The sequence below is a fragment of the Lygodium microphyllum genome, chromosome 15, assembly GCF_053477565.2.
Source record: "Lygodium microphyllum isolate KBCC chromosome 15, Lygodium_microphyllum_v1.1.10, whole genome shotgun sequence".
NCBI lineage: Eukaryota > Viridiplantae > Streptophyta > Polypodiopsida > Schizaeales > Lygodiaceae > Lygodium > Lygodium microphyllum.
In genome coordinates, this window is record NC_141149.1 from 126,242,024 (window position 1) to 126,263,574 (window position 21,551).

The window sequence follows — 21,551 nt, forward strand, 5'->3', positions numbered from 1 at the left end:
GAACCCATTAAGTAGTGTTTCCACTGTCTTAATGCTTGTACAACAGCTAATAGTTCTTTGTCATATGTGGAGTATTTCAGTTCAGAGGGTTTCAGCTTACAACTAGAATAGGCTATGGGATGATTATCCTGCATAAGTACAGCTCCTATTCCTGATCCACTAGCATCAGTCACTACTAGAAAGAATGGTCTATTAAAATCAGGCAACTGTAAGATAGGGGCATGGGCTAATGCATGTTTCAATAAGTCAAAGGATTTCTGTTGATTATCGGACCAATGATAGACAATACCTTTCTTCAGAAGTTTAGTCAGTGGTAAAGCAAGTAATGAAAAATTACGTACAAACTTCCTATAGAAACTAGCAAGACCAAGGAAAGATCGTAACTCATGCACATTTTTAGGTACATGCCAATTCAATATTGTATCGATTTTCTTAGGGTCAACTTTAATTCCATCAGATGATACAATATGACCTAAATACTCAATTTCTATTTTAAAGAATTCACTTTTTTCAGGATTTGCATACAGTTGATTATCTTTTAATAACTGGAAAACCAATGACAAATGCTCATAATGTTCTTTCTCATTTTGACCAAACACCAAAATATCATCAAAGAAGACAATTACACAATACTGATATTTCAAAAATATACGGTTCATCATTCTACTAAATGTAGCAGGTCATTAGTCAATCCAAATGGCATCACTAAAAATTCATAATGACCAAACTGTGTCCTAAATGCAGTCTTGAATATGTCAGACTTATCTAGTCTCACCTGATGATAACCAGACTTAAGGTCTATTTTACTAAATATAGTAGATCCTTGCAATTTATCCATAAGGTCATCAACTCTAGGAATTGGATACCTATTCTTTACAGTGATCTTATTTAAAGCATGATAGTCAATGCACATACGATAGGTATTATTCTTTTTCTTGACTAACAGAACAGGTGCACCAAATGGAGAACTACTAGGTCTAATCAATCCTCTATTTAGTAATTCCTCAACTTGACTTTGAATATCTTTTTGCTCTATCTGGTTATGCCTATATGGTGCTTTACAAGGTGGTTGTGTACTAGGAATCAAATCTATTTTATGGTCTTCTAGACGTAAAGGAGGTAAACCAGGTGGTAGATCTTCGGCAAAACAGTCTTTAAAATGTGCAAGGAATTCTTTATGCCTAGGATGCATATGATTTTCTTTTACTTGCACTTCATTCACCCAAATGAGATAAGATTTACTACTCTTGCATAATTTACGTTTAGCTTGAGTATGCGAAAGCAGTGGAAAAGCATTAGATGCATGCATACCATATAATGTAATAGGTTTTCCTTGAAATTTAATATTAATTGAATGCGTGGAATAATCTATATCTGGGTTATGCTGATGACGCCAAGGCATACCTAAAATAATGTCACTTGACTGTAATGGAACAACTAGAAAATTTTTTCTTTCAGTATATTGACCAATTTGAATCTCTAAGTTATGTACTTCCTGTGTACCGTTATACCTAGTGCCTAAGAATGCTGCTTTGATGCGATAATGCGTAGGTACAGTCTGTAACTTTAATTCTTTTACTAGCTTTGCTAAAATAAAATCATGAGTACTACCGTCATCATGCAAAATAATATTTTCCTTTCCATGCACTAAATATTTCATAGCCAATAAAGAATGTGGAGTTAGCATACCTGGTAAAGTATCCGAAGAAGTAGTAGTGATGTCGTCCTCATCTTCCGTGAAATCAGGCATATCTTCATGTTCGTCTTCTTCCATTGCTCCAAGGTAATTGATATGGGCAGGTGGCTTCTTCGAATGGCAATTTGCTGCTAGATGTCTAGGCTGGTGGCATTTATAGCATACTATAGGTTTGGCTTTGGTTACATTGTTTGCAATGGCAGGAAGTCTAGGGACATTAAGATTTGGCTGTGGAATAGGCTTAGGGTTTTGATTGACATTGGATGGTAAAGCAGGTGGTTTTGCCCAATTTTTACGGAAAGATGGTGAAGAGAAACGACCTTGATTAAATCTTCTAAAATTTGAGTTGAATTGCTTAGGTCCATAGTTACCATTGGCTTGGAATTGCTGTGGACGTCTGTCTCTACCTCGCAGCTTGTCTTCAGTGTCGTGAGCTAATGAAATTGCATCTTCAAGAGTAGCAGGCTTGAACATGTTAACTTCAGCATAGTAATGCCCAAGGAGTCTAGACATATACTTGCGCTTGTGTGTCGCTTCAGGTACGTCTTCAAGCATGCGTAACTAGAGTAGTGCATTCCAAAAACGCTCTGTGTACTGAGGAATAGACTCACGATCCCGTTTTTGAAGAAGATCCCATTGCTTTATGGCTTTCTCATGAAATTGTGGAGGAAGGAAATTCTGCATAAACTTCTTCTTGAAATTCTCCCAGGTAGTGGGACAATCTATACTCTTGCATACTAAAGTCCACCAAAGAGATGCTCTATCCACTAAATGATTAGTGACATACTTGATTTTATCTTTTTTTGCATAGGTTTCCTCACGAAAGTAGTTGTCAAACTGACTAATGAATGCAATAACAGTTTTTCCCTCTCGAGTGCCATTGAAAGTATGGAATTTGAAATTTCTTTTACTTATCTTTGATTCCTTGCAGATGGTTTGAGCTTCGAGAGTCGCGTCGATGGTACGTCGGATAAGATCTTCAGATTGAGGTTCTTCTTTGTCGGTAGACGATCTTTGTAAATTTGCCAATTGAACTTGCAATGCTTGCCTAGCTCGTCGTTCTTCATCCAATTGCATCATAATTAAGTCCAGCTTTTGCTCCATCGTAGGTTCAGGTAGGTCGCCTTCAGCCATTAAATCATCCATATGTGGTTCCGTCATCCTGCAAAACTAAAAAAAAACCTTTCTCACTCAAAATCAAGTTAGCGAGATGAGCATAGCTCAAGTTCCGGAATATAAGGCTTATGTATTTTGGGTGTGGCTTTCACAATCTTCGAAAAATATGCATTTTATCCTTCTTCGTATGCTGAAAATGCTTCAGCAAACCTGCGTATGCGTAGAGTACCTTCCAATGAACAACTTTGCAGTTCGGAGTTTCTGCACAGGAACAACCCTTCTATGAGTTTTGAACAGAAGTCAGTTTTGACTCCAGTTGACTTGTCTGACTTGCAGAGTACCAGACTAATGTGACTTGCAGAGTTTGTAGACTTGCAGAACTTAGTTGCTTTATCAAACTTGCAGAACTTGACTTGAAAGAACTTTGAAGACTTGAATGGTTGAATGGCTTTAGGTGACTTATGGGATTAAGAGGCTTAATGCTTTTGACCAATCGTCCTTTTTAAGGACATGAATATGCCCTCGACGCAATTTTCAGCGCTTAGAACATCCTGATGTCCTTCATCACGAATCGTTTTTGAAGCTTTAGTTAAGCTTCTAATTGACTAAGCTTTATAACTTAAAGTTTAAAGCTTTTAAGCTTGGCAAAGAATATGGCTTATCTCTGTTCTTGACGACTTGATGTAGGAGAGATGGAAGTGGTCCTCCGCCTCTGCAGACTGGTCCCTCACAGTTTGATGATGGAAACAAGGGTTCTTGATCACCAGGAATCTGCCTGTATCGACCGTTCGCGACGAGATTGACCGTAGAGTCCGATCGTTCTAGGAGCTCCACCTTCGCACAAGATGGGTAGCGATTGGAAGCTCTTGATCTCGGCTTCACTCTCATACCACTGGTGCGAAGATCGGATGCTGTACGCTTGCGTAGTGAATGCCGGAAGGTCCCCAAGAACAATAGAACTCTACTTTTTGCACAAATTACAAGGTAAAAAGCATGAACGACATGAACAAGAAACCAATTGGGTGCAATCGCCCCCCATGCCTTGTGTGAGCGCTCCACAAAGCATGTATTTTATGTATTATTCATATTCAAGCTCAAATAATAGCCCAAATTACAAAATAGCAAGCTTTTAGCTTTTGAGTTTGCTTTAACACAAAATAGGAATAAAGCTAATGGGCAGTGCCCAAAGAGTCTGGCATGTCCAATACAATGTCCAAGTAGAAATAACATAATCGTGCGCCCATGCGCATACAAAATAATAATAAATATCCAACGCCTCAATAAATAGGCGTGACAAAATATATGCGTCATGCTTAAGGTATGCACCCATGAAAATATAATCAATAAATCGAATACTCGCTATCCTCCAATGCTTTCCTCCGCCACTGCTGCTATCTCTACACATCAACTGAAGCATTCACAATCGTTAGTAAAATAATATAATTAAACTGACAAAAGTGAATACCTAGCAGTCTTCAGCTACATAAATAAATCAACTGGTTAGAAATAAATCCTAACCTTAATTTATTACGAGTGCGCACTCTAAACTCATAAACGTTTATTAATTTAATATGCATTTTGCGGAATCACCCATGTAAACACTAAATTAATGAAATGCCCGAAAAGGACAGGCGTCCCCATCAACTTCTCGCACAAAGAATCCACTTTGTGTATGAGCCCTGGTCATCAAAGTTTACGGAATCCATCGTAAAACCTCACGGAATCCACCGTGGTATGGAATCCACCGTGAAATATGCCTCCTGGCATCAGCTTATAAGGAAAATCATGGGTTAGCTACAAATTGGTCAGTCAAGGTCAATAGAATCACTTGTGAAAACATTACCAGGGCAATCAAAGAGAGAGAGAGAGAGAGAGAGAGAGAGAGAGAGAGAGAGAGAGAGAGAGAGAGAGAGAGAGAGAGAGAGAGAGAGAGAGAGAGAGAGAGAGAGAGAGAGAGAGAGAGAGAAAGAGAGAGAGCATACCTGTGAAGGCTGCGAAGTTCTGATCTAATAAAGACCTCTGCCTCCGAGCCAGAGATATGATAAAACCCTCGGTTGAAGCTTGCGAATCACCTGTGAAGCCTACAAAATACATGCAAGAAATTGGCCATGACTAAACCCTGAATTGGTTAAATTACATGCAAGCAATTGGCCATGATTAAACCCTGAATTGGTTTCTGCAAGAGAGAGAGACCTGGCTGGATGCATCATCATGAAATATGCCTTCCCACCTTCATGATGTGTACATTTTCATGCGAAGAGAGGGATGATGAATCCAAAAAAAACACAGAGAGATGAACCTTCACGATGTGTACATTTATGCATGTGGTGAAACGGGCAACACAGGGAAGCTCCTGTGTATCAACGGCTCCCTGTTTGTCAACAGCCACAGGGTGCACCTACCTGGAGCCCACTCATGTGGGCAAAAAACAGAGCTTTGATGAGCATGGCGGCCAGAGAGATCATCACAGAAGGTGGAGCCAAACGGGCTGCAGCAACAGAAATGTGCAACGGGAACGGGCTGCTGCAGCAACGGGAACGGGCTGCTGCAGCAACGGGAACCAGGGCAACGGGAAGCCCTCTCTCTGTCCTGGAGCCCACCACAGGCCAATAGAGGAGTGGCCAATCACAATCGGCAAGAGAGGCGAGGACGGAACAGGACGGGGGAGCTCCCCCGCCCTACGGAACGCAGAAAGGGGGCGAGGGGAGCATTGAAGACAGAGAGAGGGCGACGTGCCGGGCGCCCGCCCCCAGTGTGTAAGAGGGGGCCGCCCGCCCCCAGTGTGTAAGAGGGGGGTGCCCACTTTTCGAAATCTGGCCGTCTTATTGGCCGGATTAGGTATGCTTGGGCGGCCGCAGACCGATGTGTAACGGCCCTTAAGCAAGTGCTCGCTTCCTAGAAGGAGCGGATGATGGATGGATCATGGATGTAAAAAAAAGGAAACAAAGCGGAGAGATTGAAAAGAGGAACAATGAAAATGTTATTATCATATTTGGGAACGAACGGATGAGAGGCGAGAAATCCCATTGGGCGAGCGAAGGCGCATGTCAAAGTTTGAAGCAGAGATGTAGGGGCCTATCGCAGGGATGCCAAAGTTTTGCATGGGAGGGCTGCTCTAAGTGATGGTGGATAGAAATTCTATTGCTTGCCTTTGCCGTAAAATATAACATAATTGAGAATTAAATCAAGAGAGAACAATTTGCATGAGAGAAGAGAACACCAAGAACTTGCATGACACAAGATTGGGTACAATTTTCCCCCATGCATGTATTTATAATATTAAAGTAGGCTTTTGTACCAAAAAAACTTTCTTTCTATGTTCCTTGATTTTCCTCACTTTGGATGACTTGCTTTTGGTGCAAATAAATCAAAACAGACCCCTTCTAAAATTTTTTACAAAAAATAGTATTTTTCCTTCTCTAATGAATGCATAAAAAGTAAATCTATTGTGTATGTGTGCACATAAAGTTTTTATGCTAATAGAGACTCAGACAAAATATAATGCTTCCAGTAATATTTTTTCACGTTGAAGAGCGAACAAAATTAAGCACTCTAGAAATAATAATTACACTTACTCCACCTAATGATGTGCTCACCATAACATAACACACATTAGTATCCTTCCATCTATCTGCTAGGCATAATGCGACCAGTACCGTTTGCATACGTTTGCACAATAAGTCACAAATTATGCAGCAAATAAGCAAAATGCACAATAAGTTTCGATAAAATTCCGTGATAAACACAAATCCATAATTCTGGTAAAATACCATGATAAACATAATTCCATAACAATTTCTTTGCACAATAGTGCTGAACTGGAGACCAAGACTTCGATTAATAACAATGTTGTCCAAGACTACAGAGTTGAAGTAGCAAGTCTTTTGATTGCGATGACACGCCCTCTCCATATCGTAACCATTGTTTTGTAAAATATTTTTGCGATAGCGATTGGTGCATGGGCGGGCGGCTCTTGGTACTTGCTTGCTTGCAAGTCTTAGGGTGGTTACACACCTAAGTGCGGTCGCCCAAGCATACAAGATCCGGCCAATAAGAAGGCCGGATCTTCAAAAGTGGGCGCCCCCCTCTTACATACTGGGGGCGCAATCATCTCCCCCTTTAGGGAGTCTTCAATGCTCCCCCCACCCTCTTTCTACGTTTTGCAGGGCAGGGGAGCTCCCCTGTCCTGTTCCGTCCTACGACTGAGTCCTGCCTCTGATTGGCTTGTTGGCCTATGGGCTCCAGATAGAGGGCTTCCCGTTGCTACAGCCCTTTGCTGACGGCGTTTGGCTACAGCCCGTTCCTGTTACTGCAGCCCGTTTGGCTCCACCTCCTGTGATGAAGTATCTCTCTAGCTGCCATGCTCTCTCTCTATTTTCTGCTCACATGAGTGGGCTCCAGGTAGGTGTAAGCACCCTGTAGCCATTGACACACAGGGAGCCGTTGATACACAAGATGCTTCCCTGTGTTGCCCGTTTCTCCACATGCATAAATGTACACATCATGAAGGTTCATCTCTCTGTGTTTTTCTGAATTCATCATCCCTCTCTTCGCATGAAAATGTACACATCATGAAGGTGGGAAGGCATCTTTGATGATCATGCATCCAGCCAGGTCTCTCTTTGTTGCAGAAACCAGTTCAGGGTTTAATCATGGCCAATTGCTTGCATGTAATTTGCAGGCTTCACAGGTGATTCACAAGCTTCAAAGGAGGGTTTTATCAGAGCTCTGGCTCAGAGGCAAAGGTCTTTATCAGAGCAGAACTTCGCAGCCTTCACAGGCATGCTCTCTCTCTCTCTCTCTCTCTCTCTTTTTGATTGACCTGGTAATGTTTTCACAGGTGTTTCTATTGACCTTGACTGACCAGTTTGCAGCAAGTGTTAATCAGTCAGAAACATTAATTGGGCTGTGTTTTCATATCGTGTCTTGCCTGTTGTGCATGCATACTGCTACATTTCTGGGTTTGGTTAGTTCATGCAGGTCATTTTTCCATCATTTGCATGCCTAGCTGCCTGTGTTTCAAGCCTACAACATTTCAAAATGCCTGTGTTTCTACCTCCATGTGCTGCTGCCCCACTGTCTTTGGCTTCTCCCAATTCCTGATACATATGAGTAAGCTATTCATCTCTCATAGCAATCATTGCAGGAATCATCAATCAAGCTTCAATTGAAAATAATGGTATGGAGAATTGTATGAACATAAATGAATATCATTGAGAAACTTTCTGAAGTAGAACACTTGCTGACTGCCTGTTTTATTATTAGTTGAAATTTTGAATTCCTTGCTGACTGCCTGTTTTATTTATGTTCATACTTTCTGCACCAACGTCTTTGGAACACCACAATATCTTGAAACTTTTTGAGTGGACCCTCATTACAACTGCTGTTCTACCAATTAATTAATTTAATTGTATTTGTAGGAATGTATTATTGTAAATTTTGAGTATCCTAAACTCTTACTAGGTGGTCTAGTTTCAATTTGACTTAGGTTTTATTGGAGGGTTTTTGTTTGCTCAATAGTATTTCATCGTTGCAATGAATCCTTTCTTAGTTCCGCTATATATGTTTGGCATCTATTATAGGTTGATAATGGCTAAAACTTCTTGTCTATACATACATCCCATCATTTTGTTTGAATCAATGTATCTGTATAACATTTCCTTTTCTTTATTGTTCTTTAACCATATTTTTTTCTAATTGTAAGATAAATTGCAATGTAATTGGAGATATCCTATAGTTGTCACCTTACAATCAATTATTGATATGTAAATAATAAAAATGGAGTGCACTATGTAAAGAACAATAAACCTGTTTGTCCATTCACATATTGTAAATGATGGATCAATTTTCATGCGTAAGGTGGAGCTCGATGGATTCTCAAGAGAGCACTCCCATGGAGGAGTTCCACCAGTTCGTGTCTCAAATGAGCCAAGATGTAATATGCAATAATGACTTCATGTACTTTTTGAGCCAAAGTGTGGGTGTTCCAAACCACATACCAAGCCACACTGCTGTTGGCAATATCCCTGTAAATGTGTTTCCAAACCGCCCTCCTTTGATCAATCCCTGTCCTCCTCAATTCCTACCGTTCCAATGACCAAGACAATTAGGTATAGAGAGACCCACAACAGTACACAATAATGTAATTCTTCATCCAGTTGCACATAGTCCTCAACATGGTCCCTCGGCACCACGACAACAAGAACCACAAGCAATAAGTTCTTGTGATGCCAACCAGGACACATGTGAAGAGGTTGACTTGGTTTAGGCTCAAGAACCAATGGTGCCATCTTCTGAGAATGCCACCAAACAACGTCCACGACGAACATCATCGGAGTCTGATGCTCCTAAACCTCCTAAACCAAAGAGGGCGCGGAAAGGAAAGAATTAGAATGACGGTCCTGAGACACAAGATCATTCAATAGCCACAAAAAAACCATTTGCGCAATGGAAGGATGCATGGACAGTACAACTCATTCACATCCGAGGATCCATGAGTGTGGAGTTCTCAAAGCCACCGAAGTAAGGAGTGGATATATGGTCCAAGGTTGCCACCCAGCTAGCATCGCTATTTCCAGAGTTTGACAAAGATGGTGAGGCATGCAGAAAACGTTGGGGACGCGTTTATGAGTCATATAGAAAGGATAAGGTCCACAATGCCATATCAGGCAATGATCGTAGAATCATTTGTCAGTGGTATGATATTGTGGATAAATATATGTGGAATCGTGCCAATGTTGTTAGCAATGCACATGCCTCGTCTGTTGGTGGGTTGTCTTCGTCATAAGACAACAATACATCAGTCTCCAATGATCAAGGTGACCACACCCAAGAAGGCATTGGCTCCAATGAGCCTTCGAAGATCATGCATGATCAAACAACCAACCAAGGAGCACGCAATAAAAAGGGTAGAAAGATAGAGGAGTCTCTCAGTGACATGGCTAGCACCGCCAGCCAACAAAAAAATCAAACCTAGAGGAAAAAAAAACATTTGAAGAGCGCAAGCTCATTATCATGGATACACTTGCCTCCTCGGTATCTGGTCTATTAGATGTAATCAAAAGTCTTAAAAAGGAATGATGAATTCAACTGTAGATGAATTTGGAACTTTAAAAAAAAAAGTTTTTTGTTCTACCTTTACATATCTCTTCAAGTGTCTCATAAAGTTTCGTAAAATCTTTTGACAGGTGAATGGAGGACGAAAGTCTTTTGATAATGTGTGTCATCGGTGTTGTAGTCACTGTCATAGCAATGTTTCAACTATTGTTGAGTGATTTGGATGACGGGAATGATGACAACATGCTATTGCATACTTTGATGGAGTGCATGGCTCGAGGTTACGTTGCACGTCGAGCCAGGATAGGTCAGCGAAGGCACGATCGACGGTCATGTTGGGCCTATCCAAGACCACAAACTTTTATGGAGCAGGGGCTTCTGGGGAGTTATACAAACCGAATGTTTAAAAGCAGGTTACAAGTTAGCAGGAGTACATTTGAATATCTCATCGCAAAATTAGCACCACAAATGCGATGCAAGAATACGAACTATAGAAGGGCAGTACCTGTGGAGAAGCGGGTATGTGTGGCTCTGTATCGCTTGGCGAGCGGCTTAAGTTTGGGACTAATAGCCGATTTGTACGGAGTCTCAACTTCGTTTACACAGCTGGCTGTTTTGGACTTTTGCGATGCACTGGGTGCTTCTGGATTGCATAGTATGTATGTAAAGTGGCCTTCCCCACAACAAATGCAAAAATATGCTGGTGCATTTCAAGCCCTTCGAGGCATACCGTATGTTATTGGTGCAGTAGATGGTAGTCATATACCCATCATTGGCCCAAGGGAGAACCACGAATATTATTTTAATAGGAAGGGCTTTCACTCTATTATTCTACAGATAAGCGTGGCAGCCAATTGTGTTGTTTGGGACTATGATGTTGGTTGGGCAGGTTCTATGCACGATTGGAATGTTTTTCAACTTTCAGACCTAGGAAAACGATGCACAAACAAAGCTCTGGGACAATATTGTCTACTAGGCGATTGTGGTTATCTTGCACACTTTTGGATGATTCCTCCTTTCAAGGGTAGTAAGGATGGGCTATCTCCGGAACGTTATTATTGGAATTACATACAATCAAGTACTCGTATGCCAGTTGAAAGGGCATTTGGAATCCTTAAAGCACGATTTCGTATATTGTTAAAGAGATGTGACATGCTTTTACAAAATGACCCAAAGATGGTGGCAGCATGCATTGTTCTACATAATATATGCATTGTGCATGGAGATGGTTTTGATGATGCATGGATACATGAAGCGACAGCAGAACTTGATAGAGAAAGTAATGCGGCTCATCAAGACATGGACCAGCAAAATAGTTTGAGGAATGGATTAGCAGAGGTTGCTATGCTAACTAACACAGGTACCACACAAGCAATACAAAGAACTCAAGCAGCGGAGCCAACACAAGAGGCAATCCATCTTGGGGGGGCATCTTGAAGAACTCAACCCATACTGTTAAGCACAATCACATCCAAGTAAGTAATTTTCAGCCATCTTTGCATGGTTTTTTAATGTTTTCAGTCATCCTTGCATCTGCAGCACAGGTGGAAAGGTGGAAAGAGGGGTGGTGTGCTAAAAATTTTTCCCTCTTTCCACCTTTCCGCAAAGAGCTCGGTAGAGCCATGCCTCAACAACATGGCGAAGGGGTTCAACTCCCCTGCTCTCTTGGAAGTGAATGAGCTTCCAAAAGCATGAATAGTAGTTACCATAGAAACAAATATATTGGCGCAGAAAGCAACGATGCAATAAGGTCATAATCTTGGAGTTCTTTGGTAGGAAAAACTTCAGATTCATGCTTTTAGTTTTATTGGTGACTTGTTTTAAATGTTTATTAGTCGGTTTAAAGTGTTTAATCAAGTATTCTAAAAATAATTATTATGAGAATGATGATCAACATCCGTAGCGTCCCTTCATTCGCATGCGATTCAAAAAGTGTCCGGTGGTAGGTGATGACCGGTGTGTAAATGATTGTGGACGGAAGATGGACGGACACATTGAAAACGAAAAGTGTCCACTGCCCAGTGTGTAAGCAGATGACGGACAAGTGACCGCCCAAGTCAACTTTTCCTGTGCCCACAAATTGGGCAGGCAATGGCGGTGTGTAACCACCCTTAAGCAAGTGCTCGCTTCCTAGGAGGAGCGGATGATGGATGGATCATGGATGAAAAAAAAAAAGAAAACAAAGCGGAGAGATTGAAAAGAGGAACAATGAAAATGTTATTATCATATTTGGGAACGAACGGATGAGAGGCGAGAAATCCCATTGGGCAAGCGAAGGCGCATGTCGATCGACAGCCACCAAGAGGCCCGGCACACGGCCGCGAGACGGGGCCACGTGAGACATCAAACATTCCAGCGGCTATCCAAGCTGGGCGCAGGCGATTGGCCGTGGGGATCTTGGTTTGCCACATAGACTCACCGCGCGCACGAGTATTTAAAGGATGGGCGGGCGGATTGCACCAAATATACTATTCCGATCCCTCCCACCCCTCGAATTAATCGTCAGATAATAGCTCAGCGCGTAGGCGCCCAGCTCTAGCCGCTTATCACAGCAAGCATGGCGGCCGCTACTGCTGCTGCTGCTCTCTCCTCTTCCTCCGCCATTCTCAGCGGCTACAATGCGCTGGCGGGCAAGGTGCAGGGAGGCCTGGGAGAGGCGCGCGTGCAAATGAAGAAGGGCAGCAGCGGCAGCATCTGGTATGCCATTCATTCTTAAGTACTGCTATATTCATGAGCAGTTATTAGCTTGCTGACTGTTAACGACATAGCGGCGGTAATTATTTCGTACTAGCTCGTCTTCAGATATCGGCGTAGTCCTGACCGTCCATATTCACGGATCTGATCGAGATATTAATCTTGCTCGCATGAAAATGCAGGTACGGCCCCGATCGCCCTCTGTACCTGGGGCCACTCTCCGGCAGCCCGCCGTCCTACTTGACGGGAGAGTTCCCGGGAGACTACGGGTGGGACACTGCGGGGCTATCGGCGGACCCGGAGACGTTCGCCAAGAACAGGGAGCTGGAGGTGATCCACGCGCGGTGGGCGATGCTGGGCGCGCTGGGCTGCGTCACTCCGGAGCTGCTGGCCAAGAACGGCGTCAAGTTCGGGGAGGCCGTGTGGTTTAAGGCCGGGGCCCAGATCTTCTCGGAGGGCGGCCTGGACTACCTGGGCAACCCCAGCCTCGTCCACGCCCAATCCATCCTGGCCATCTGGGCCTGCCAGGTCATCCTGATGGGCGCCGTGGAGGGCTACCGGGTGGCGGGAGGGCCCCTGGGCGAGGTGAGCGACCCGATCTACCCGGGCGGCCAGTTCGACCCGCTGGGCCTGGCCGATGATCCCGAGGCCTTCGCAGAGCTGAAGGTGAAGGAGCTGAAGAACGGGCGGCTGGCCATGTTCTCCATGTTCGGCTTCTTCGTGCAGGCCATCGTGACCGGGAAGGGCCCCATCGAGAACCTCTCCGACCACCTCGCCGACCCCACCGTCAACAACGCCTGGGCCTACGCCACCAACTTCGTGCCCGGGAAGTAGGCTGTATCTCTGTTTGCATGCGTAGGCGCGCTACTCCGCCGCTTATTGTACCATAAGTAAATATTAATTGAACCAACCTGCCGGCAATCAAACTTTCTCCAACCATGTGTCGTTTTTTTCTTCTTTCGAACGGCTCGCACCTGGGCTCTCTAATGGGCTGCCAGTGGCCACGCTGCCATTTCCAGCTGGTGGCATGTTCTTGTACAATCTCGGCGCCCCTTGCTTCCGATCTCCAACGTTCATAAAGTAACAGATAGGGTATCAGAGCTGCTCCCTGTGCCCATCTGTTCTACAAACGATTTCTTGCCCTGTCCTTGCAGTTGCGACATCTCTTTCTTGCCTCTGTTTACGTCTGATTCTTAAAACCCCCTTGCGTTTCTCTCCATACAACGAATGTGCGTGTGTAATGTAAGCACGCAAAGCCGATCTAGGTTTGTTTTATTGCGCTAATCCTCATGTGAAATGATTTCTAAGGTCGGTGGTAGGCTGTTTGCCTGAGTGTGCAAGTGGTGGCGCTTCGGAAAGGTGGACCGTGTGAGCGAAACTTCTTTGATAGGAATGAGGCATTCCCTATCAGCTTTGCTGCCGGGGTGTAAATAGTGATGGTGGACAGTGAGCCAAACTCCTTTCGTAGCAATGAGGCCTTCGCTCTCAGCTATGCTCTTAAGGTGCGAGTAGTCAATAATGGTACTGTTTGATCTTCAAACAGTCTTTCCATCCGCCTCAAGCGTGCATGTACCGAATGTGTCCTTTGATCTCCATCAAACATGAACTTCGCAAATGTTTAACCTCCCTCAGAATGTCAATAGCTTTCAACGCCTCGTGGTAAGTTTCTCACATCCTGCGATTGCAGCTTGGCTATGACTTTTCAATCTCAAAGCCAGAATGTATCTAAGGTTTTATCAACCGGAGATGCCGATGACAACTACAATCCAGCCCAGGTCTTAGGCAACATGGGTTCATAGATATCGCCAAGGAGAGAATGAGTACGCTTCACAAGACTTATCGACCGTACATGTACTCTACTATCCATTTGCCCCCCCCCCCCCCCACAATATAAGGGCAGTTGTGTTCTCTATCTTGTTTATGTTTCACAAGACTTTCTCGACTACTCATGTACTCCACTATCCACCTCGGATGTTCTTAGATCTTCAAATAGTCTCTCCATCAAAGTTAAATGCCCCATCCTTAAATATTCCAGCCAATCTTGTGGAAAGGGTTTATCATTAGCATGACTAGAGACCCTCTTGATCCATGCCACCATAGGAGGAAAACTTCCTTTACTAGGTCATCTTTATGTGTGGATACCAATATTTCTTTTGTGTGGAAGAAGGAGAAAGAAGAGGAGGATTTTGGCTCCATCTTTATGTGTGCTCAAGTATGCACCATTGTTCTGTGCATGTACTCTTGGTTTTTTCACTTCTCTTCCCTCTTGTCTATTTTCATGGTATTAGAGCCATCCCAGGATTGCATATTGCTCGATTGAAAATTGAGGTGAAGGCAATCGAGCATGAAAGTTAATAACAAGTAGTGAGTAAAAGGCTTATGACACCTTGCTCGATTTGTCTCAAGTTATAGTCGCAGGAGGCCTATAAGTCTAACCATTACAAACTTGTCTAGTCCTTTAGACTGCTTGCTCCTCCTCATCTCATGCTAGGAGTTTTGAGGAGTTAATAAATTTTCAATTTTCATCAAATGAGTGATTACCATTGTGCCAATTGACTTATCTTTTACAACCTATTCTACCAATTCTTTGCAACCATATATCACCATGACTATATTTTAGATGAGTTCAATTAGACAAGCACCTAGATGGGTACAATTTACCATAAATATGGTGCTTGAAGGAATTTCTTCGACTAGTGCTTTTGAGTCCATTATATGCATTCTTGATATAATTATCTTGTCTCTTACATTCCATGAACTAGGGGTTACTCCTTTTGTTGCCAAATCCTTAAGGAGAGATAATGCCTAATTATTGGTAGAGATAATGATAATATGATGGGTGTAGAAGATTCTCACTACAACAAAATAGATGTAGATATTAGAATGCCAAATGCGAATTTATGGGAGTATCCAAATACTTGTACGAGATGGTGCTTCAATACGGGCATCCAAAAATGAATGCTAACACTAATTTAATGCAAGTTTAGATCAATAAAAAAGTTTGTAATTTTATGCATTCTTAAATGCACATTTGAACATTGTTAAGTTCAAGATTATAGGTGCTCATAATTTAGCTTTCTTTCATAAGGAAAGAAAAATGGAGTTACTACATGTGCACGCACGCACATATGCTGTCGGAGGGGTTTTTATCGAAAGGTCAAATCCATCAGGGATTAAAGTAGAAGGAAGTAGAGATAGGAGATGAAAGAGAAGATAGAGAATACCCAAGTGGTAAACACTACAAAAACAAATCACAATGAATTGAATCAATATGTATTGAAAGAACCTGGAATCTTCGCACTACTCAGAAGCAATCTCCAGGCATTAGTTCTCTTGGAGCTCCTTCGTAGACCAAAAACGTGGATTAAAAAAAAGAGCTATTTCTCTACTGCCTGGAACCCAAATCTGATGGCTCCATTGGCTTCGAAAGGGGGGTAAAACACCATGCCATCCTAATCTAGAAGATTTTTCTAACTTTTTTGGATTTTTACAATAAATAATATAAAAAATAGTCTAAAATTATCCAAAAATCTAGTATTTTCGGATAATCCATACAACTCACACTAGTACTAATGGCTTAGATCACATTGACTCTCTAGATCAATAAAGAACTCGGATGATGATGCATTCCATACTTTTTCACGCCGTGTCCTCATAACATCACGACAACGCACACACGCATGCACATATGCGCGCGCGCACACACACACACACACACACACACACACACACACACACACACACACACACACACACACACACACACACACACACACACACACACACACACACACACACATTAGGATTGAAGATATCAGAGCAAAAAGACCTATTGGAGGATCCTTTATAACAACAATAGAAGCCTCCCCTTGAAATATTTTAAGTATGCTTCACTTCATGTATTCTCATGTATTTTTTCTTATAGGAAGTCAATACTTTTGTTTAAAGGTAAATTTTAGACTTAGGATTTCTATTCCTATTTGTTGTTTTATGGGAGTTTTGTATTTTCTTTTTCACTTATATTACATGAGGTAACTTAAATATTTGAATTTTCACTAATTAACTTCAAATCTTGTTTTAACACTAGTCTTGTGAGGGAGCCATAGAACTTGCTAAAACAGGATTTGGCAAGATTTTACATAACTTTCACATGCATTATTTAAAAGTTATATGATCGATCAATTCTAGATTAATAACCATGATAGAAGAGTTGAACCATCTTGTTTTATGTTTTTGATCGATTTTAAAATGGGCTTTATAAAGAAAGCCACAAAATGGTATTATTTTTTCTCTACACCCTTCAAAAGGTTGATCTTTTTCTTTCAATTGATATAATACACACAGGATGAGTTCCATACATATCAAAGTATTTTTGGTAAAAATCTTGAGATGTCTAAAAATGTATTGAGAAAGTTATTGAGAGGAAAATTTCAAATTAAATCATATTTTCTATAAAACACCCTCAATGATGCCTCTAAAAAAATACACTTTATTAACCAAAAATCATGTTTGTATTTTTTTCTCAACATGTCTTGTGTTGACTAAAAATCCCTAAAAGGAATCTCATCGATAAGATACAGTGAAAGAGAAATGAATAATCTAAGAGGGTATACTGATAGCCAAAACTGTGGTTTTTTTGCTAAAAGATGTGTTAAGAGAAATGCATGTATAGTTTATAAAGTTTAAGTGTTTATGGAACTCTCTTTTCTACATTGTCCATTCCATTAAAAAAACTGGTGTATTGGAACTTCAATAGTCACAATGTGCGACCTATCTTCCCTTATTCTATTTTTCATTGAAAGAATAAAGAATAAAGTAACAATGATGGGCACCCAACACCTATAATGTATATGTGTGCATGTCTGTATAACTAAATGTAGGTGACTAGGCATAGGTGGGCTTTATATCCCAATAACCTCCCCCTTAATGACAAATGTGCCTTGATGAGGAGTAAAATAAAAATGATAAAAATACAACATAGTACAAGAGGATGTGGAAAAACATAATCTCATCCTATGCCCAAATCAACCTCCAAAAGAATGCATATTGTTCCACTAAGAAACTTTTAGTGAGAAAATTTGCACGATTTATATCTAAAGAAATCTTGACAAGCTCACTTGTCCTCTACCACAACTTTTGAGGAATGATAGCATATCACAATGTGCTTTGTCTTTGCATGGAAGACTAGTTTATAGATCAATTGAATTGTATTCAAAGAATTGAATGCAAGGGGGGGAGTCATAGTCATATCAATATCTACAACAAGATGGCCTACCATAGGGCCTCCTTACAAGCCTTAGTAGTTGCAATGTACTCAGCCTCGGTAGTAGATAAGGCCATGCATTTTTTCACCTTGGACATCTAAGAGATAGCATCTCTAGCATACGTAAATACATATCTAGAGATGGACTTTCTACTATCTTCATATCCTACATAATTTGAATCATTGTTACCCACAACTCCTATATCATGGCTACCATAGCACATCTATATATCTACAATGCATTTAAGGTATCTCATGATACACCTCATGGCATCCCAATGTTGCATACTAGGTGTAGCCATATAGTGTGCCACAACTCCCATTGCAAATGCTATGCCATGATGAGTGGCTAACATGATATACATCAAACCACACACTATGAATGCATAGGGAACCTTGGCCATCTTGGCCCTCTCATCATTTGACTACAAACGATTGGCGTGATTAACCTTCACATGAGAAGATAAAGGATAATCGATAGGCTTACCATCTTGCATATGGAATTGTTCAACTACTCTATGTATATACTCCCTCTAAGATAAGTAGAGAAGTCCCTTAGAGCAATTGCATGTAATGTGTATACTAAGTATGTGTGAGGCCTACCCCATGTCCTTCATGTCAAAGCTCTTCTTGAGTTGAGTCTTTAAGATATCTAGCTCAGTATGAGCACTCCTAGCTATAAGCATATCATCAATATAAAGCACCAAGATAATAAGGCTATCATCCACGGTCCTTCATGTATAAACATAGATCCATATCAATGTGAAAGAATACGCCTATGCATGTATGAAAGTATCAAACTTATGGTACCACTCCCTCCCTAGTACCTATTTAAGCCCATAAATACTCTTTAATTTGCACACTAGGTGTTTCCTACCTCTTTCTACAAAGCCCTTATTAGGATACTACATATAAATGTCATCATGTTGGTTTTCATGTAGAAAAGTTATCTTAATATCTAGTTGTTGATAAAGATCCAAATCCAATTAAGCAACCAAGGTGAAGGCTAAGTATAGGATAGTCATCTTGATAATAGGAGAGAAGATACTATCAAAATCAACTCCATTTTCTTTCTCAAAGCCCTTAGTAACCAATGTGGTATTATATGTTAGCTTAAGGTGACTAGGGGTACTCTTCAACTTGTACATCCACTTGTATGGCAATGTATGCTTTCTATCAGGCAAGGAAACTAAGTCCCATGTATGGTTCTTGTATAGAAAATAAAACTCAAGCTATATAGTTCTCTCCTCAAGAATGAGAATCATCTCTGCGCATAGCCTCCTCATAAATAAGGGAGTCAATAGAGTCTGTTATCACGATATAATCCATAGAGGGCTCATACTAATCACAAGGATATAAAGTTTTAGTAGAGTGTCCCAAAACTAGTGATCGGATCTCTAGGTCCTGCCCTCTATGTCCAATATCATGATCATGCACAATAGGAAGATTATGAGCCACTACATCATCAACAACTGTAGAAACCTATCTCATTGGAGCTGGTTGAACTATCATAAGAGGCTCCTCTTTAAGGATCACCTTGTGTACGTCAATTACTTTCTTTGGTCTCATATGCATGTTATTCTCATGGGAGATAACATCATGGCTATGGATAACCTTCCAAGCTTGTGGATATCCCAAAGAAGATAGCCCATCTCACATGCATCACCATATCCAAGAAAGATGCATTTGATAGACTTCAAATCCAACTTATTGTACTTGTCTTTACAAATATACAAAAAGTTTCACATCCAAAGACTCGCAAGTGTACATATGAGGGAGGCTTACTAGACCATACCTTCTCTATAACTCTACCAACAAGAGCAGGGCATGGGGATCTATTAATGAGGTGGATAATAGTAGTAACAACCTCACCCCAAAGTGTTGAGGTAAGTCTACTAAGCATACTATGGACTCTATTTTGAACAATCATGTTCATGCGCTTTGCATATCATTCTAGGGTGGAATGTATGGGTCATTCAATTTATTCTTAAGACCCCTCACATGCCTTAGATACATATTCAGTCCCATTATCAAACCATAGGTATTTTAGCCTATACTCTGACTCCTAAACTATGGTGAGAAAGCATTGAAACGTATGAAAAACATTCTATTTCTACTTACTGGGATTGGCCCAAACCTCATGTGAAAAATCATCTATGAACATAACAAAATACTTCATTCTATCCAAGGATTGAGGGGACATGGGTGTTGAGATATCGAGCTCCACTCGTGATATGCCAGGGTGACCGTTGTGCATTTATGTCACCGACTTGTTAGTTGCAGATGCGGTTGGTACACCGCCCATGAATAATAGCTAGACAGCTATCCTTATCTACTCTAGTTCGTGGCTCAGTTAGTATTGCACCTTAATTAGTTGGTTTGGTTTGAGACCCATATGTAGGGCTCTTCTATTTCTTTGTATGAGAGTTATTTTTGGCTTACACAACTAAGAAGAGGAAAACTGTTTTCACCCTCCACCTTTGTGTGTATTCTCCCATTGTGCAAGCAAGAAAACTACAAGTGAGACTCCTTCCTTCTCTCCCACAATCTTGACAATGGGGACACAAACATCTGAATATACAAGAGTCAAAGGCTCACCCTGTTTTTTTGATTTGAGGCCATTTTGGGGCCTGTTTTGGAGGCGGAAGTTTTCTACACACACTCAGGAAAAGGCCTTGTTTTATGTTGTGCGACCACTGTTCTACAGGTCGGTGAAAGGTTACTGTAGAAATTGCATCGTATGCCTGTGCCCAGAGACATTGGGAGTTACAGAATCATCCTTGTTGCCTATTGATGCAAAATCGTCACTTGGAAGTGACTGTGTGGTCAAATACCACTTTTGTCAGTTTTGCAGATTTGCCCTTGTGAGGCTGAAGCTGTGTTCTTTGTAGTGACAGAATTTTTTGCAGTGTTCTGTAATGACGTTTGACTCTCTTTCACAGATTGTCATTGAAAAGCTTGACAAGAATAACTTCCAAGCATGGAAGTTCAGAATGACGAATCTCCTTATGGGAAAAGGATATTGGGAATTTGTTGCAGGAATGAAGAAGAACCAGTTCTTCCTAATGTTCCCAATCAACAACAAATGCAAGCATTTAAAGCATGGCATGAGAGAGCCAGGAAAGTTATGTACTGGCTGTCTATCAGCATTTCAGACTCTATGATTGTGCATATTCAAGATGCAAGTACGCCAAAGGAGGCATGGGATACTTTGTTAAAAATGTATAGCACAAATACGCAAGCCAGGAAAATGCAGCTCAAGCAAGAGTTACACAATGTGCAAAGAGAAAGTATGAGCATCAATGACTACCACATGAAGGTGAAGAAGATTGCAGATGCACTTGCTTCCATCGGGTCTCTAGTGAAAGATGATGATTTAGTTTTCATGACCTTGAATGGTCTAGGAAAGGATTATGCATAGTTCCGAACATCTATTTCCATCCGTGAAAGATTTCTTGATTTTGAGGAGTTGATTGCTCTTCTAATTTCTGAGGAGCAGAGAAAACCAGTCCTATGGAGGAGGATATGGTAACTCTAGAGGCAGGGGGAGCCAAAGAGGTCGTGGTGGATGGCAAAGAGGCCAAAATGCAAACATCAATGTTGAATGCTACTACTGTGGTAAAATGGGTCATATGGCTAAAGGCTGGTATAAAAAGCAGAATGACATCATGAATGAAAAATTGCAACAAGGGAATTATGCATCTTCTAGTAGACAGGGTGATGATA

At 41.3% G+C, this 21,551-nt stretch overlaps 1 protein-coding gene across 1 annotated transcript; it reads left to right on the forward strand.

Moving 5' to 3' along the window:
- The first annotated feature begins 12,323 nt into the window (after positions 1 to 12,323).
- Positions 12,324 to 13,498, forward strand: LOC148025032 (chlorophyll a-b binding protein type 1 member F3, chloroplastic-like). The gene is made up of 2 exons (XM_087694729.1): positions 12,324 to 12,565; positions 12,745 to 13,498. Exons 1-2 carry the CDS (start codon positions 12,426 to 12,428, stop codon positions 13,394 to 13,396), a joined length of 792 nt encoding a protein of 263 aa, XP_087550855.1. The 5' UTR covers positions 12,324 to 12,425; the 3' UTR covers positions 13,397 to 13,498.
- The last annotated feature ends 8,053 nt before the right edge of the window (positions 13,499 to 21,551 follow it).

Coding starts and splice junctions, on each gene's coding strand:
- LOC148025032 (XM_087694729.1), top strand. CDS start 12,426: ATGGCGGCCGCTACTGCTGCTGCTGCTCTCTCCTCTTCCTCCGCCATT. Junction 12,566..12,744: donor GGCAGCAGCGGCAGCATCTG/GTATGCCATTCA, acceptor ATGAAAATGCAG/GTACGGCCCCGATCGCCCTC.